General features: G+C 25.1%; 1 protein-coding gene across 2 annotated transcripts in view; it reads right to left on the bottom strand.

Annotated features, from left to right (window-relative positions):
- Window positions 1-20915, bottom strand: part of LOC122499057 (uncharacterized protein DDB_G0287625) — a 274973-nt gene that overhangs the window by 175091 nt on the left and 78967 nt on the right. For both annotated transcript variants that reach the window (XM_043607120.1, XM_043607121.1), the window contains exon 3: window positions 8578-8653. In XM_043607120.1, the coding sequence (XP_043463055.1) occupies window positions 8578-8653 (76 nt within the window). The remainder of the gene's footprint in view (window positions 1-8577; window positions 8654-20915) is intronic.

The raw sequence follows: 20915 nt of genomic DNA, 5'->3' as shown, positions 1-20915 counted from the left end.
TAAAAGTTTAATAGGATTTTTATTGAAATTATTTCAAGTTTTAATTTTTCAATATATATATTTAATTGCAGAATTTACAAATAATTGAAATTTTGTAAAATTGAATTGTAAATTGAATGAATTTGAAAAATGTCAAAGAACTTTTTTCAAAATTATTAAAAATAATGGATTTATTGAAGAATTTTTGTTAAAAACACTAGAAAAAAATTTAATTTTAGAGAAGTTATAAATTATTGCAGAAATTTAATTATTTTCAAGAATAATAAAATTATTCTTAAGGATTCAATTATTTTTACTAATAATAAAACTGATCGCAGCGTTTCAATTATTTTTTATACAATTATAATTATTGAATTCCTGGAAAAAAGTAATCATGTTCATGCAAGTTTTAATAAAATTCGACAAAAGAATTCAATTATTTAAAAATTTGTTACTAAAATTCTTTATGAGAATTGAATTTTGAGAAACATTAAATTATTCAATAAATTTTATTCACTTGTGCATTTAAATAATTAAATTCTTGTAAAATTTTCTAATAAAAATTAATTTTCATTTCATAAAAAGGAATTTCAGTTAAAATTTTAGATTAGAATTGAATATTAAAAGCAATTTAGCGTGAATTTTTAGAAATAATTGAATTTTGAAATTAATTTTTTTGAAAAAGTTTAATTGAATTTTCTTTTATATTATTTGAAGTTTTAATTTTCTAATATGAATTTAATTAAAGAATTTAGGAATAATTGAAGTTTCGTGAAATTGAATATTGTAAACAAATGGATTTGAAAATTGCTAAACAACTTTTTCGAAAATTATTAAAAATAATTGATATAAAGTAAAATTGTAGTTAAAATTTTTTAAAAATAATAATTGAATTGAAGTAATGAAAATAATTTGGAAGAAGTTTAATATTTTTATAATACAAAATAATGATTTTATTACTTGGTCATCTTTAATTATTATAAAATATGAAGAAATCGATCACTTCGAGTCGAAGACTCGGAGTTATCAATATCTTCATGTTTTATAATTTTAAAAAAATTTAATGAACTAAAATTTCATTCATTGTAAAAAATAACGCTAACATTGATTATTTTAATCTTTTTTGATGTTAATTTAATCTGCAACACTTTTTAATACCTTACGATTTACTGTGAATGTCTGATTATTTCAGATGAATTAATTCTTATTAAATCTTTTCTACTTATTCTATAAACTTCTAAAATTATATTTCGTCTGGCTGTAATTTACTTTTACTACTGAATTTAAAAAATAGAGAATTTTAGTAAAATCTGCAACAAATGATGACTATCACAATACTATGAGGTTAGTTTAGAAAAATTGCAGGAAGCCTGACAGAAAATTGATTCTTACTACTTAGAAAAGAATTTAGAACGTACGACTATAACTCCTCTTTACAACTTTGATGATATGCTTAAAAGATTTTTGAATTATCGGTAGAATATTGCAGTTTTACTACTTACTACTGCATTGTAGAATATTTACTAAATTTTAAATTGCCTGCCTATAACTTTTTTTTATCACTTATTCAATATTAACAAAAACTTACAATGCCTGACTAAAATTCGGTCATACTACTTATTTAAATTTCACATCATTTTACTTATTATGAATTAAATAAACTATTAGTATTTATAAAATATTTAAAAAATTTCGAATGTCTGACTCTCACTCGCTTTTTCTACTTACAGACTATTAACAAGACTATTTGATGTCTGGCTATACTTTTCTTTTACTACTTGCAGATAATTATTCCAATAATTATAATGTCTCATATTAAAATTTGATTATTGTCTGACCTAAATTGCATTTTACTACTTAGGTAGAAGATTATGTCTGACTGTAACATATCATTATCACTTGTGTGAAATTTCTAAAAATTGAAAATATTCAACTTAACCGATTAATACTACTTATTCAAATTTTTGAAAAATTTTCGTAATTCTGACTCAAATTGACTTTTACTACTACCGAAAAATTCACGGAAAATTCATGTCGGACTGAAAGTCGCTTATACTACTGAATCCGATTCAAAAAGTTTTGAAATATCGTATTATAGTTAGATTTCAATTTTTATATTATATTAACAGAATTTAGGAACGTCGAATTAAAATTTATTTTCACTACTGCGACAAAATTTACGTAAAATTTATAAAGTCCGGCATTAACTCGCTATTCTACTCCGCCAATAATATATTTAAAATACTTTAAAACATTTGATTGCAACTTGCATTTCTGGCTTTACAATTTTAATTAAACTTTTTATTGTCTAACTGTTTATTTTTATTGCGACTATATGATTTGTCTGACTATAATTTTCAGTTACTACTTATATAATGTTTACACAAATTTTAGAAATTTTAGAATTTTAGAACCTTTGAAAATTCTCCAAAAATTATCACTTTCAATTTCACCAAAAGACATTTTACTTTGACTCAAAAAATTTTGAGTGAAATTGTTAGTGGAAATTTTTTTTATAGAAAGTGAAAGCTAAAATATTTTCAGTGAAAGTGAAAATATTTTGCGTGCAATTCAAAGTTGCAATATTTACTTTTACTACTTATTGATAGACACAACTTAACTTCGTAAAAGTTTGAATGTCTGACTAAAACTCGCTTGTACTACTGATATTAGCCTGAACAGAACACATTTAACAAGTCAGTCCAAAATTGACACCCTCTTCTTTCCTCAAAATTTCAATTCCACAATCCAATTGTCACAATCTAAACAAAATTGTCTACTTGCATATAGAAAAAAATAAACAAAAACAAAACAATAAAACTAGGAACGTCTTAAAATTTTAAATTAAACGAAGAAAAATCTCAATTTAGATATGAAAACGTCTATATATATCTATTCTTCAAAGGAATGATAAACCATATCAGTAGAGTAAAAGGGGGGTCAATAAAAAAAAATCTCTCTCTAGAAAGCCACTAAAACGTATATAAAATTTACGATCCAAACTGAAGCCCAACTCTCGAGACTCCATAAACCATCAAACAGTTCTTATACTTTGATAAATAAACTGAAAACATTTGAGAGACGTTTGAGTGAGTAAACAGTCAGAGAATTGAAGAGTAAAGTGAAGTGAAGCACTGGTTACGGTGCTTAGAGTTAAGTAGAAAATACGAGAAGTCTTTTCGTAGCCGAGAGAATAAAGAGAGGGGGGGAAAGAAGTGGGAGGAGAGGGGGAAGTCCTTTACAAGGAGTCAGGCGTATTAAAGGATAAACAAGGAAGTAGAGAATTACAGGGTCGTAAGTTTCATACTACGCGCTCTCTCATTCTCGACGTATAAGGATGAGAGCCATGACCGTCGTAAATCTGTCCCTGAGACAACACATTTACGTCGATATTCCAGCTGATGTTGGACAGAATTCTCTCGGTGCACACGAGACACCATAAATACATATACACTCCCTCTCTCTCTCTCTCTAAATGTCACCCATAGCAGGAGCCAAGTACCACCTCTGCTTCTACAATTTCTCGACTACTCATGCACAATTCTACATGTGCTCGAGACCGTGACGAAGCCAGATTTAAGCCCCGCTTACGCAGGAGCTTTCGCCGGCACGGTCCGATACAATATATTTCCCGTGTGTTTCTGGTTGTATACATATATATATATATATTACTGATTTTCACGAGAACTCAAAATCAGGAAATGGGAGAAGCTTGAAATTTGAATAGAGCAACTCATATAAATCCAGTTATTCTCTTCATTCTTGAATGAGAATATATCGTGTAATCTGATTTTCAATTTAATAAAAAAATAATATTTCAACTCTCATGGAAATTCTCATGCATGCAGAGGGGATTATATTCAATTTCAAATTAAACGAAACACATTCAAATTTATTTAACCGATATCTGCTCATTATCGTAGAATTTAAATTCTCAATTTTTCGAAAAGGTCATAAAATTCTTTTTTAACTTTTAATAGAGGCGTATAAATAGAACCCAATTTTCAAATATTTGTATTACCGAAATTATTTATATTATTTAGTACTAGCAACAATTCACGCGACTAACTTCTTACTACCTTTTTTAAATTTAGTAATTTTAAAAATAATAGAATTTAAAAATTTTCTAATTTAAATTCATGTTGAAAACACCAAAGAAAATCTTCAATTTTGAAGAAATTACAAATAATTGCAGAAATTTAATTATTTTCAAAAATAAAATTCTTTACAAAATTTCAATTATTTCAAAGATTTTAAATCAAAATTCTTGTAAGAATTCAATTTTTTTTATAAATAATAATTCAATTTTTCAGGGGAATTCAATTATTTTTTAAAATTTTAACAAAATTCTTCGCAAAAAGTCAATTATTTTTAAAAAATAATGAAATTCTTCTGACGAATTCAAATATTTCAAAAAATAATAAAATTCTTCTGACGAATTCAAGTATTTCGAAAAATAATAAAATTCTTTGCAAAGAAATTTAAAAATTAATTAAAAAATTAAAATTATTTCAAAGATTTAAATCAAAATTCTTGTAAAGAATTCAATTATTTTTATAAATAAGTAAATCTTGCATGGGATTTCAATTATTTTTATAAATAATTAAATTTTTCAGGAAAATTCAATTATTTTTGAAAATGTTAAGAAAATTCTTCATAAAAATTCAATTATTATTTTCATAAGTAAGAAAATTCTTGTGAGGAATTCAATTATTTCAAAGATTTTATCAATTTTTTGGAAAGAATTTAATTAATTTCCTAAATATTAAAATTCTTCTGAGAAATTAAATTATTTTCAAAAATAATAAAATTATTTGCATAATTTGAATGATTTAAAAGATTTTAATCAATTTTTTGGGCAAGAATTCAATTAATTTTCTAAATAATAACATTTTTCTTAAGAATTTAATATTTTTTTTCAATTAAAATCGATGCAAAAATTCAATTATTTCTATAAATAATAAAAATCATTGTAGAATTTCAATTATTTTTTCATGCAATTTTAAATGAATTCCGCGAAAAGTGCAATTATTTTTAAAAAAAATTTTATTAAAATATATTTATAGAATAAAAAATCTGATTTAAAAACAAAATTGATTTTTTCGAAAAAATTTTTAAATAAAATAATGGAATTTTCAAACAATTGCAGAAATGCAATTATTTGAAGAAAAAATAAAATTCTTCTTAGAAAATTCAACTATGTTCAAAATTTGAAAAAAATTCTTGTAAAAATCCCAATTATCTTTATAAATAACAAAATTCTTCTCCAAATTTCAATTAATTTCATAAATGTCAAAAAAATCCATGTCCTAATTTTAATAATTTTCAATAATTCAATTATTTAAAAAAAAGTTTAATCAAATTTTATGCAAACATTTAATTATTTTCATAAATAATAAAAATTTGACTGCAATTCAATTATTATTTTCATAAACAAAAATAATGCAAAATAAATAAATTTTCTATTTCTTAATCACAGTTGTTTAAAAATTTTCTAATTTTCTTTAGAAGTAAAGAACAAACATCTGCATAATTTCAATTTAACAAAACATAGGGTAGAGTGGGGTAAAAAAGCCACATTTTTACTTTTGATGCTGTAAAATCTGTATTTAAAATTTTTTTCTCAAATTTCCAATTGTTATTGAAAGTTTAGTTATTAAGCTTGAAAATTCTTGACGGAAATATTTTTTATCTCATGAAAGGACTAAGTTATAAGAGTTTTACGGAAGCACTGTAAGTGGCTTTTTTGCACCACCTGGTAGGGTGAAAAAGCCACCCTATGATTTTAGCAAAACATGTTATCAATTTAGGTATTTTTATAGTTTTCCTTTATTTATATGACAAATAGTCTTATTTGAAAAATATTTTAATAATTATGAAAGAGTTTTTAGCAAGCAAAATTGAAAATTATATAGAGTTTACCTGTTTTCGATTTGCACTGCCAATTTTTCGTACCTTTTTTAGAAGTTCTCTTTAAGTTTCACCACAGATAACATATTTCGTTGCAACCGTTTATTCATTGTTTATTTTTTTAATGCACTTTGAACTACTTTTTCGTCGTGTTTAATTTATTTTCTTAAATAAACACGAGAAATTTGGTAAAATAAGAAGGTTAGTTTAAATAGAAAACAAGTGAATTTCACAAAATATTCAATGGATTTTTTGCCCTGGCTTTTTTACACCCAAGACCAGTTATTAGAAAAGCAAAAATAAATTGTTAATTCAGTTCAATTTCCAAAAATTAACATTGTATACGTTTTCGGTATACTTTTCTCCTTATGTACAAACATTTATTTTTATTATTCGTTCACTTAATCAGACTGTAATATGTTTGAAAAGTTCACCAAAATGTTTTCAAAAAAGCAACAAAAAATTGAAATTACAATAAAAACAATATTAATCTAGGTACAACATTCAAACTAGATTCAAAAGTTGCGTATTACCTAATAGTATTTATATTCTAAACAGCTGATAAATCGGCTTAATAGTTTTTAAATAAAACTCAAATGGCTTTTTTACCCCACTCTACCCTAATATTTAACAAAATTTTTATCTTTTAATGAAAAGAAGTGAAAAAATTCTGATGATTTCTATTTATCATTACAATTTTGAATTAATTATAAAATAAAAATAATTATAACATAATAATAAAATATACAATGTATCTAAAGTTAACAAAAAACAAAAGTATAAACAAAAGGCAACTTCATAGTGTGAGGGACAGAAAAAATGAATGAATGAATGAAAGAACATTCAAATTATTATATAGTTAATTACTGAAATATAGTGTTTATTTTTAGAAATATGATCAATTCGAATTCGAATTGATAAAAATAAAATTTTTATTTATGCGAAAGAATATTTTTATATTCTTCAAATCATCGAATTATCATTTCTAAAAATTCTTATTTTTTATAATTTTATTTACATTAATGTTTACATTAATGTATAATTCGCGATTTCATTAAAATGAGAAAATTTTCTATAAAAACTTGCTGATTATGTAGTTAATTGAAATTTCCCTTTGACTGGATTTTTATTTTGTAAAATTTATCATTTGATGGAATTATTTCTTCGACAAATTGTAAGTAAACAAAATTTGAATTTAACCAAACGATGTGTATGATTGGAACGAAAAATATACGAATTGATGGAATTTTCATTTAACTAAATTTACATTTAACTGTGTTTTCATTTTTTAAATTTCTTTTTTAAGAGAATTTTCACTTGTTTTGATTTTTATTTGTTTAAAATTATTATGGGATATTTTATTTGTCCGATCGAATTGTTATTTAAAACACGAAACATGTAAACAACAAATGCTCAGGTAAAATGAAATCCGAACGTTCAAAACCTTAGGAGCATTAAATTTTATATAATAAAATTCACAAGTTGTAAAAATAACTAATTTCGTTTTTTTTTATAAATTCGACATAATGGATTATTTTTCATTTATAAAATTTTTCTCTTACTTAATTTAATTTTTTCACTCGATTCAATTATTTATCGACAATAATAAATAAAATGAATTAAACATAATGCAATAACTATTTTTAAATCAAAAATTTTAAAAAAATGTATAAAAATAACAAACAATAGACACTCTTATACAACACTGAGTAAACTGATTAAAATCTTTTCCATAAATCATTTCAAATTTATAGCTCAAAAAAAGAGACGACTAGATGAAAATTATTTAATTTATAATAATTATAAATTTCGCATAAATCATTGTATAAATTGTTTCTACTTCAGAAATAATTTTATCTTTTGTAATAAATTTCTCTTAGCCAATGTTTATATTACGTCAGACAAGATTTACATTCGTTGCAAATAAAAACAATGACTTCACGAGTTAAAAAAAAGTTTATTCTATATATTGTCGACAATAATTATTTTTCTAATGTAATAAACAAAAGTAACGAACAAAATATGTTTTAATTAATTTCTCTCCGTGTGGAATTTAAAGTCCTAATTTTGTTGAGAAACTAATAAAATTAAGTGAAGCTGATAATATTTTGTCACATATTTTCTCATGGAGCAGATAATAAATTAGAATTCTCAGACAAATTTCCATCATTGTCAACACACCACAAAAAATTGATAATTAAATTAAATACTGTATATAAGTTTTAATTAATAAAAATATACTCTTGTTAATTTTCTCTCTTTACTCTTTTCTGTTTCCTCTTATAATTCCTTAATTTCTTCCTATAATTAATATTGAAGTAAAACACACAAATATTTGACGCTTATTAACTATTTAAAGTAACTATTAGTAAGCTTATTAAGTTTTCTAGCATTCACACATTCAATGAAAATTAAATTAGATCTCATTTATTTTTTTCGATTCACAATAAAAAGGAAAAAATTTTAAATTAACAGCTTAAATGATGAACGCTACTTTACTTTCTGTCAAAGTTCCCATTGTTAGCATACTCAACTATAATCGTACTTTGAATTTCAATGACTGTTCGTCGTCGTCCTTACATAAAAGTAAAAGCACAATTAAGAATATTCCGACCTTGAAAAAAATTTCGATCTCTACTTTATAGCAACATCATTGAATAAAATTGATAAATTTTTTATTTCACTCACCATGAAGAGCTTTGAGATACGCTTTGCCTGCATTGATCAATTGCCTCGCTCCGGGATTGAATTTTTCCAGGATATTCTGTAATCATACAAAAAAAGAAGAAAATTAAATGAAATGAAATCTCTCGTTCGAGCTTAATGAGACACTTAAATTAAAATCGTCTAATGCATCAATTACGCTAGAAAGAAGTATGTTTTCGTAGAGTAACTATGGTATGTATATAGGTATACATATATACATAGAAACGAGGAATAAATCTTGTAATCGTATCTAGAACGGTAGACCTTGAACGGCCCCTCCAAACTTCCCCCTAACTCCCCCTCTCCTTTTAACGATAACGACTTTGCTCCAATCAGATTAGTGCAGTTAGATTAATTAGATGGAGGTTTGCGTTAAATTCCAAAGAGCCCCTTGGCTTTGGTACGCAACCTCAATCGATTCCCAGATACTGCATTCTGAAGATGTCTTTGGAGAAGGAGAGTGTGCATATCATGTTGCATAAAGCCACATACAAAATATTTGAAAAAATTTTTTTTACAATTATTACCACGTTTCAGCTTTATTCAAATTCCACAAATATTTACGAAAAAAATTCTAATTAACGACTTTCTCACGTATATTTCTTTTACAATCTTTCATTTATGTTTTTTTTTAATTAATGATAAAGAATATGCAAATTGACAGCTGTCAATTTTTTCTTAGAAAATGATAAATAATAGGCGAAGCGTTTTTTGAAACCAAAATATGACCCCAAAGTTGATTTTGCAAAATTTAAATTTTTTTAAGAGTTATTGTTTAAACAATTTTTACACATCATATTATTGAAAAAATTTTCCTATCGTTCTATTTGTTATTTGATGGATTTTAATAAAATTTGGTATGAGTAATATACAATAGTCATACTTTCGAACAAAGAATATTTATTAGATTTTGTTCATAATTTGTTTAAAATAGCAACAATTATAAACAAATAGAAATAAAATAAACTTCTACGTCTAATTTCGTATTTCTCTGGTCAATTATGATTTTCTTTTTTATCACGAGTATTTATAAAAAAAAGAAAAGTCAGTATATTACATTAGGACAAAAGTTATTATTAATATTTTTGTGACCGCGTTTACTGCGCTCCACAGTGTCAGATAAAAAGATAAAATTTGGTTCAAATTAACTTTTAGACCACAATCTTTAACCAAATTAAGTATTTTCTTATTTCTCTAAGATCTGTGAAAGTCGATTTTAAAAATTTTTAATGTTAATGTAAAGTGTAAAAAATGATTTTTTAAACTTTTCATTTTATTTATTTTGACAGATTTTTATTTTTACTCTCATTTTCACTTTGACAGATTTTTATTTTCACTCTCATTTTCACTTTAATAGAATTTTATTTTCACTTTAATTTTCACTCTCATTTTCATTATGGCAGAATTTTAATCAAATTCTTGTCAAAATTTCAATTATTTTCAAAAGTTTTTTAAAATTCAATGATTTTCAATATCTGCTATTTCAATAAAATTTTCCAAAAGAATTATTATTATAAAAAATGTGAATAAAATTCTACGCAAACATTCAATTATTTTCATAAATAATAAAATTTTTTACATGAATTCAATTATTTACACATTTTTTTATAAATTTCTTTGCAATAATTCAATTATTTTCATAAATAATAACTTTTTTACAGGGATTCAATTATTTTTATAAATAATAAAATTCTTTTAGGAATTCAATTATTTTCATAAATAATAAAACTCATTGCATAATTTCAATTATTTTTAATGCAATTCCTCGAGAAATGTAATTATTCTTAAAAATTTTATTAAAATTCGTCCAAAGAATTTAATGAATTAAAAAATTTGTTGATAACATTTTTTATGAGAATTTAATTTCAAGAAACATGAAATTAATAAATTATTTATTTTTGTATTTTAATAATTGGATTCTCGTAGAATTTACTAATAAAAAAGGGTTTTAAAAATTAATTTCAGTTAAAATTTTAGATTATAATTAAATATTAAAAGCATTATAACGTGGATTTTTAGAAATAATTAAATTTTGAAAAAGTTTCAAATTAAAATCATTGAAATATTTAATTTTTCATATTTTTGACAAACAATTCTGTAGAATTAATTCTTCTTAAAAGTTTAATAGGATTTTTATTGAAATTATTTCAAGTTTTTATTTTGCAATATATATATTTAATTGCAGAATTTCCGAATAATTGAAATTTTGTAAAATTGAATTGTAAACGAATGAATTTGAAAAATGTCAAAGAACTTCTTTAAAAATTATTAAAAATAATGGATTTATTGGTGAATTTTAGTTAAAAACACTAGAAAAAAATTTAATTTTAGAGAAGTTACAAATTATTGCAAAAATTCAATTATTTTTAAAAGTAATAAAATTCTTCTTAAGATTCAATTATTTTTATTTTTTACTAATAATAAAACTCATCGCAGCGTTTCAACTATTTTTCATACAATTATAATTGAATTCCTTAAAAAAAGTAATTACACAGAAAAAAACTGAACTCAAAATGAGTCGTAAAAGTTACTCTTTATGAGCTGCAGCTCATAATTGCTCATAATTCATTCTAAAAATGAACCTTGCAGATGGCGCCACGTTCTATGTCATTTAACATAGACTCATTTTGAGTTGCAACAAAAATGAGTCCGAGTTTTTTCTGTGATATGTTCATGCAAGTTTTAATAAAATTCGACAAAAGAATACAATTATTTAAAAATTTGTTAATAAAATTCTTTATCAGAATTGAATTTTGAGAAACATTGAATTATTCAATGAATTATTTACTTTTGCATTTAAATAATTAAATACTTGTAGAATTTTCTAATAAAAATTGATTTAAAAATGAATTTCAGTTAAAATTTTAATTTTAATTAAATTTTTTTTTTTTTTTTTTTATATTTTTTAAATTTTAATTAAATAGGGGAACATAGTCAAGGTCGGCCCACTTTTTGCCTATTGTTTATAACTTTTTTTTAAAAATGAATTTGTCAATTGAAGTATATGGTTGGAAAGTCCTGTTTAATAGGAACATCTTTTCTGTACAAAGTAAATTGATTGGTTTTAAAATGAAAAAGTTATAAGTTAAAAAAAAAAAAAAATTTGTAGTCCAGGTTGGTCTTTACAGTCAAGGTCGGCCATGTTTAAAATTCAAAGGGCATAAATCGTTAAAAAATAAAATAACATATTTGGAGTTACGGAAAATTGATTCTTTATTGTTTACAGTTTGTAACTTAATGAAATAACAAAATAATAAAAATAAACAATATAAAAAACTAAATATAAATAAAAAAATTCAATTATTTATGAAATTTGTTAATAAAATTCTTTATGAGAATTGAATTTTGAGAAACATTCAATTATTCAATAAATTATTTATTTTTGCATATATAAATAATTGAATTCTCGTAGAATTTTCTAATAAAAATTTATTTTCATTTCATAAAAATGAATTTCAGTTAAAATTTTAGATTATAATTGAATATTAAAAGCAATATACGGGAATTTTTAGAAATAATTGAATTTTGAAATTAATTTTTTTGAAAAAGATTAATTGAATTTTCTTTTCTATTATTTGAAGTTTTTATTTTCTTATATGCATTTAATTAAAAGAATTTAGGAATAATTGAAATTTCGTAAAACTGAATATTGTAAACAATTATGGATTTGAAAATTGCCAAAGAACTTTTTTCGAAAATTATTAAAAATAATAGATTTAAAGTAAAATTGTAGTTAAAAATTTTTGAAAATAATAATTGAATTGAAATAATGAAAATAATTTTGAAGAAGTATAATATTCTTCTAACATAAAATAATGATTTTATTACGTGGTCATCTTTAATTATTATAAAATATGAAGAAATCGATGACTCCGAGTCGAAGACTCGGAGTTATCGATATCATCATGTTTTATAGTTATAAAAAAATTTAATGAACTAAAATTTCATTCATTTCATTCACTGTAAAAAATAACACCAAAATTGATTATGTTAATTTTTTTTTGGTGTTAATTTAATCTGCAACACTTTTTAATACCTCACGATTTACTGTGGCATCGATATTTCAGTAACAGCTTCAGATGGAATCTTTTCTAGTGAAAACTTTCCCTAAATTTTCAGAGGAAGCTAAAAAATATTCCACTAAGAATTTTAGATGAGCTTAGAAAATCTTGAGCTATTACGTGTGATTTATTTAAAATCCCATAAATTTTGTTTAAATTGTTTAATTTTTTATGCTCGTCTGAATTTTTATTCTACTTTTTAATGATGAAATGTACTCTCGCACTTTTGAAAGTAGTTTTAATGTATTGGAGAATCCTTTCAATGGAAAATTTAAGGAATGGTGTACTATATACCATATATTTGACTCTTTCGCAAGGGTATTAAATTTCAGAGTTCTTGAACCGGGGAGAGCATCTTTCTCGTTATTGGAAAATATACATTCACGATATCGTATTCGTAGTGGCTCCTTAGGGCTTCCGAGATATGACGGGTAACATACGATTACTCCTGAGCAGAACGGAACGTTGGAACGCTTTCGGCATTCTTGCTTTGAAGGCAACGCTTTGACACATCTCCCTCTCTCTCACATCGTTTCTCTTACCTTCTTTATCCTTGAGGATCCTTTCACCCTTATAGATGCTAGAATTCAAGACACTGCTTTTGCATGCCAGGTGTCTATAGTTCGCTTACAGCATATATCTCGATAAAATTCAAAGAAATACTAATGCCACAAGTTGGTTGCATTCGTTAGGACACGAACAAGCTATAAACGCGAAGAATGACTCAAGATGAAAAAAGGAGAAGTAAGAGGGAATTGAATGAAAAGTGCTGACAGTGCGAGCCTTTTGAAATATTTTCATTTTTAATTTGTTGGAGAATAAATACTTTGCGTATTTTTTTTCATGACCGGGACAATTATAGATTCAATTAATAAGAAACTGAAATCATTAAGAGGCAGTGAACGATTCTTATGTTACGAAAATATTATTAAAGATAAAAATTCTTCTTCTTCTTAAATGACTTGTGGCTTTGCCGAGTGGCAGAACTGTTAAGATAAAAATTCGCTTTTATACCCGCTTTTTGGTCTCTCGCGATTGGTTGGTTGTGAGCGAGGTGGGGATACTCAGAGACGCGCGCAACTAGATCCCAGTGGAAGAAGCTCTTCTCTCTTCCAGTGCGTGCTCTCGATATACTCTGAGAGTTTCGCGTATGTTCCTATTACATTCTCTAAAGATTATCATGTGTCATCAATTTTTTTTGTTTCAAGTTAATACACATTTAAGTTCGACAAAGATTGAAGAACCGAACAAACGGTAGAACATCAGAGAATTGAAGAAAGAACTGATCTTAATATGTAAAGAAGGAAAAATTCCTGGCATAACAGTTCCTAACTCTATATATGTAGATAGAAAAACAATGTTTATAATTAGTGAATGGTACAATCAACAATTGGAATTTCAACAGCTCTAGATATTTCAATTAAGCCAAAGTGGTAGAAAATAATTCGCCTGTTGGGAGTTCTGATTGAATTATTTCAACTATTTTGGTATTTGTCGAACAATTTAGTTGTCCATCGTATATACGACAATCCTATTCGCTCTTTCCTGAGATATACGTATACACACATACATACGTATCCAGGAACAAAAGGGGGAAACCAAGGTAAACCGAGTTTAATTTACCCGTCAAGTAACGATCGATATTCAACCACATCAGCGTTTGTTCGTTTAGAAGCGCCTTAACTTTGGCGACAGTGGCGAAATTGTGATTACCAGGGGGATGCAAGGGGGGCAAGATCAAGAGAGAGAGAGAGAGAGGGAGAGAGAAAAGTTGTTTCCCACAGGAAATAGATAAAACTTCTATACATGACTTTGGATGCTTTAGATGCTTCTGATGCTTTGGATGCTGTGAGTTTGATGAAGACTTTGCTTATTATAATCGGTTTGTAGGCTTGCAAGTTTGACCGGTATGAAAGGGAGCGACACACAAAGGATAATCGGAGCCGGATAACTATTCCTCCAAGATAATCGGGAGAGCTACAATTCAGCCCGAAGCGACAGGAAGAGCTGCATTTCTAGTGTGTGATTTGTCGTGTAACACATTGAGAGTTAGGGGGCGAGACGAAGATGCTTCCGGTGGAACCGGAAAGAGTCTAACAGCACCCATTTACCTCCTAACGACTTGGCACACAGAGGTGTTGATATTTCTAAAAGATAATGTCCAAATACGCACAATATGCTGACACAAACATTCCGTAAAAAATGCTCAAAAAAATGACAATGAAAATTTATTTTCAAAAGAAAATTTCCCACTATCAATTATCAACCAACACTAAAGTAATTCCATCCGTAATCAGAACCACTATTCATTTCCGATATGCAGAAAAGAATTAGGATTAAAGAAATTATGATTAATATTAGATTTAAGTTTGAAAATTACAATTAAACTAAATTAGAAATATTACATTCACCTGTACATGTACTTCAAGCAGATAAAGTAAAATAACTAGCAATTTAATAAAAAACTTTTACTATGCAAACTCATAACTATATTAATAATGTAAACGAGATTTTCTATAAAATAATTTTTCATTTCATAATCCCGGAGAAAATGGTTTTTGTAATTAAAACTTTGAATTCATTTTGCGAGTTGCAAATTTTTACAAAGTACAATACTAATTATAGAAGGAATTTATGATCGTTTTGTAATATTTTGCTTATTAATTACAATTAAAATATTTTCACATACAAACATATAAACATAACATATAAACCGAAATATTGAACTGAAAAATAACATACAAGATAAAATGAAAATTATTAGAATTAAATACGGTTTTTTTTTGCTAAAAATAAAATTGGATTTAACTTTAAAATAAATGTACAAGAGTCAATATATATAAAATTTGTTATCGAAAGTTACCAAAGCGCATTACATGGCTAATCCTTTTAAAGACCATAAAAGTCTCTCTCTATAGAGGCACATTAGTTCATTGCAAAGCCACTGTATACACGATCTCATAAATTTTCTAAAGCATCTACTAAATTTTGTGACTCTTTTAACGTAGACGGTTATAGATAGAAAAGAGGCTCAGAATTTGTAGTGAAGTCACGCGTGCAATTTCTCCAACGGTTAAGAAAAAAAGTAAGTACATGTATATAGAATTTTTTTTACTTTACAATATATATATATATGTAACAGAAATATATAAATATAACGCACTGTATTTCCACTTATATATATATGGTATAAAATTCTATTTCACAATTTACTATTTTGTTTCTCTTATATACTTGACAACAAATATATACTTGAAATTAATTTCACGTTCAAAACGTGCTTTGAAATATATTCACGCGTATCTATCACGCAAGCATGCGGCTGAACCGTTAACCATAACTAATATTTCAAAAAAAAGATGAAAAAATGTAGGTATCATTTACATAAAGCGTTTCATTTCACTCCATTTTAACATAGACTGCTTTTCTCTATGACTGAATTGTGAAGATAATATGGCAAGATAATAATGAGATAATAATTATAACTGCTACTGCTTATTAATAATAATAATAAAAATAATAATAATAATAATAATAATAAATAATAAAAGTAATAGTACTTATTAGAATAATAAAAAGAAAAAAAAGAGCTAGAAGAAACAGGATAAAAATAACAAGAAGAATAGTAGCAGGAGGAAAAAAAACAAGAAAAGAAATGAGAAGAGAAACAACAGAAAGAGTAACAAAAAACAACAGATAATAAAATAAAGGAAATGATGATAACCAAGAAAACCATGATAACACTAAGAAAACAATATTTTTGAATCAAACATAATACCTATCTTTGTTATACAATTAACTAAAAATTATTTTTGAATTAAACATAATAATTTTGATTCAATAAAAATTACGCCTAATTCAATTATAAAATATGTCCAATTTAAATGTATTTTTTTGGTTTATTACTTATTTTTGGATTAAAAAAAAAATTTTCTCAGTGCAATAACAAACATTAAAGGAAAAAGAAAAATAAAACAAATGACAACGAAAAAAAGGAAAAAAAAGAAAAACCAAATAAAAGAAAGAAAAAAAATATTTAAGAAAAGTTATTGACGAAAACATTAAAAAGATGATGAATAATAACAACAAGAAAAGAATAAAAACCAGAAAAAGAGTAAGAAGAAAAACAATGTTAAAACTAACAAAAATATAATGGAGAATCATGAAAGATTAGTAAGGAAATATACATTGCAAAAATAAAAAAAAGAAGAAAAACAACAAAAATGAAACAAATGTAACAAAACAGCAGCAAGAACTAGAAAAGAAAATATGATAAAAATAAAAATAATAACAACAAGAAGAAAAAGGTGAATAATAAGGATACGAAGAAGGAAAGTAAAGAACAACAAAAGACAAGTTACAAACAACTCAAAATAACAATGACAACAAGAAAAACAAGGGAAAAATATAAAAAGAAGAAAAAAAAAGAAGAAAAAAATAATCAAGAAAGCCAATAACAAAAATAATTCAAAAAAGTGTAACAACAATAAAAAAAAAGAAGAAAAAAATAATCAACAAAGCCAATAACAAAAATAATTCAAAGAAGTGTAACAACAATAAAAGAAAGTAGAAAAAGAGTAAAAACAATAAAAACGGAAACAAAAAAGAAGGAATAATAAGCAGAATTTTAAGAAAAATATCATCAACAATATGAATAAGAAAATGGAAAAGAAATAATAACAAAAATAAGCAAGAAAAATAATTAAATAATAACATCTTTTGATATTTTATTTTCTTTCTTAAGGTCATGTTATTCAGTATGAAGTTTTTCCATAGTAAAGTATATGGGGCACGTGACCACTGAATAGCATGACCTTAATCAATATATCAAAATGAAGAATAACATTTGACGAAAATTATCAAAAAGAAGAATAACAATAAGGTAAAATAGAAAAATAAGAAAAACAAAAAACGTTAACAAGGAAAATAATAAAAAGGAGAAGAAAGAAATAACAAAAATAAGCAAGAAAACCATTGACAAAAAAAACAATCAGAGAAAGTAAAAAAAAAGAAAAACAAAAAAACGGCAACAAGTAGAAGAATATTAAGAAAAACAACAAATACGAATAATAAAATAGAAAAGAAGAAGTAACAAAAATGAGTAAGAAATATAATAACAAAAATAAGAAAAAGACGAATAACAATAATTAGAGAAAGTAGAAGAGGAATATAAACAACAAAAACAATAAAATCAGAAACAAAAGTGAATAACAAGATGAATATTAAAAAAACAGCAACAAGAGTAACGATGAGGAAAATAATAATATCAAAAAAAAAGGAAAAAAGATATTAACGAAAATATCAAAAAGAAGAATAACAATAACGGGAAGTAGAAAAAGAAGAAAAACAATAAAAACAAGAAGAATGTTAAGAAAAACAATAAGAAAATAATAAAAAATAATAAAAATACAACAGTTAAAAGAATAACAATTAAAACAAAAAAAACATATCAAGAAAAAAACCACAGCAAAAATAAGAAAAAAAACATAAAAGAAGAATTAGAAAAAAATACAATAACAGACACAAAAAAGAAGAAATAAGAAAAAAGAAAAAAACTACCTATATAGAGAGAACAAAATAAAGAATAAGAGGAAAATCAACAAAAATATAACGAGAAGAAAAACGTATCTGAAAATGGAGAAGAAACAGAAATAGATAGTGACAAAAAGATAAAATAGAAAAAAAAAACAATAATAATTACAATAAAAAATAGAAAAAAATTCTCGAAGAATAAAACGTTTTTCTAATCGCATATTATGTAATACACACTTAAATTGAATAAGTTAACAAATAGTTCAACAACAAATAATCAAAAGTAGAATTCCATTGACAATACATATATTGCAGGAAATTTACACAATTATTTCTTTAACAAATCGTAATTTACATAACAAATATTTATACGAGTTATAATTTCCACTGTAAATAGCGCATAAACATTTATCTTATTTACAAATGGAAAATATTTTTCTCGGTTTATTACACTGAAAAAAATTCGGTCGAAATCTTTAACTACTATTACCTAGTTGAGTTGAAAGTTGTCAAATTAATTACTTTTTTAGTTTTACTAACAATTTTTGTGTAGTTGATTTTACTACTTTGAATATAGTTGAAGAATAATAGTTTATATAACTAAAAAAAGTAGTTAAATTGCAAAAACAACTACAAAATCTAATTACATCAACTAAATTCTTAGTTCTTTTTACTACTTTCGGTAGTAAATATAAATTTTTAAATTCAGTTGAGGACCTATTGAATCACTCAGGGTAGTTAAAAAGTAGTCAAATCTACTAGTTTTTTTTTTGAGTGTAAACACTCACAAATTGCATAATGTCACGTGTATATTTTAAAGACAAAATATTATTATTTAATTTTCCTGTACCATTCACCAAAGCGAGAATAATGTTTCAAAACTTCTTGTAGTTTGTTTTAGCAAAAAAAAAACAAGAAAAAATGAAAAAAATAAATGTTCACATTCCAGATTTGTAATATGTTATCTTCGTTTAAAATCAACAACTTTAAACAATTTGCAATTTAGAAAGTTGAAAAAAAAATTTTTCATAGAGGTGAAAATTAATTTCAAAGTCGATAATATGAACATATTTTTTTTTGCCCCAATAAACTAAGTAAATAATGGGAAATAAATTAACTTTTTTTTCTATTTAATATACCTAATTATCGATCATTTCTTCTTGCGTTCTTTTTATTGCTATTCAACTTTTAATTTTTACCGATTTTTCATTAGTTATGATTATTCAATTATTTAACAAATTCACGGGCAGTGCCAATTATAATTTTTTTTATCTTACAATTTTCAAATGTACTAATTGCAAATAATTCTTTTACAATTCCTGCATAATTTTCCATGAGAAACTGATATTATTTTACTGCGAAAATATGATTTATAGGTAATTTTTCTTTACTCACTATTTCCAAGAACTGAAAATTTATTTCACAATTGGTGATAAAATTTTTTTTTCTACTATATTATTTTTCCAGCCCTTGCCATATCGAATTATGAAAAAAAAAAAAAAAATGAAACCATCATCACGACCTCAATTATCCTCTCATCGCATTCTCTTTTAAAAGAAGGAGACAAACGATTGCGCGACGCGAATTTAAAAAAAGAAAATGATAAACATTCGCGAATACTAAAGTAACGTTTACGAAGAAATGTGCAATTTGCTTGTACTTAGAAACCCAATAGTTTGAATCCATTAGATATTCAGTCTCTCTTGCATAAGATGAGCACTGAATGGTTTCTCTCTCTATTTTTCTCTAGTAAATATATTCAAGAACTCCCCACTCCCGCCCCACTCATTCAGTTTCAGTAAACTTGAGATTTAAATTGAGATTGGACCTCTGAGAAAAACCAGTCCCACGTCTATATTGATGATTCCACTTGTCTCTCGTTCTATCTTCGCCCCAGGGTTCAATCATCGATTCTAGATGCTACTGATTACAACTGCATCCCATGTAAACCGCGATAATTTAAACATTATTTCTTAACTCACATATTTTTTCTTGAAAATTACTCAGGTCTAGTTGTAAATTTACTTTATAATTGTTTATAAAACATGATTTCATTTAGTCGATGGCAATTATAATTCTCGTTAATTATAGATAATAATCGTATTATTAATTGCTATATAATTCATATATTTCTTCATTGAATAACTGAACTCCAGGTTATAATTTTCAATTTTTACTGAATTAAGGTTCTTAAAAATACTTCTTTTTAGAAATTAATAGAACATAGTCAGGGTTGGACCTTAGTCAAGGTACGACCTCCGATAATTTTTAAATAACAACACTAGCGCCACCTATGCGTGGGCATAACATGGTCCAACCTTGACTACATTTTTAAAAAATGTTTACAAGTTTTTTATTTTGAGATTAATCAATTTACAATGTTCAGCAAGTGCTCCTCTTCTGGGATCGTTTATATACCACGTGGACAAGTTTTGATCACTTTTTGAACCCCCCCCCCTACCCCTATCTTGGACTTTTGACAACCCCCCGTCCATCCCATAAATGTCCATGTAGACATGTTTTGATAAATTAATATTTTTGATAGAATATAAAAACGTATAACTATAAAAAAGATTTTTTATTTTACGATGGTAAATAAATTGATATTTAATAAAAAAATATTTACGATATTTCAAAATATCTTAAAAGTTTTTTACTACGGGTCTCGGATCGACCTCAAGGCGTAAAAAAGTATATTTCGTCGATTAAAAATAAAAAAGAGTGGAA

The sequence above is a fragment of the Leptopilina heterotoma genome, unplaced genomic scaffold (assembly GCF_015476425.1).
Source record: "Leptopilina heterotoma isolate Lh14 unplaced genomic scaffold, ASM1547642v1 Lhet_164, whole genome shotgun sequence".
Lineage (NCBI taxonomy): Eukaryota > Metazoa > Arthropoda > Insecta > Hymenoptera > Figitidae > Leptopilina > Leptopilina heterotoma.
The sequence above is the reverse complement of the archived record's forward strand: the minus strand, read 5'-3'. Positions and strand labels throughout refer to the sequence as shown.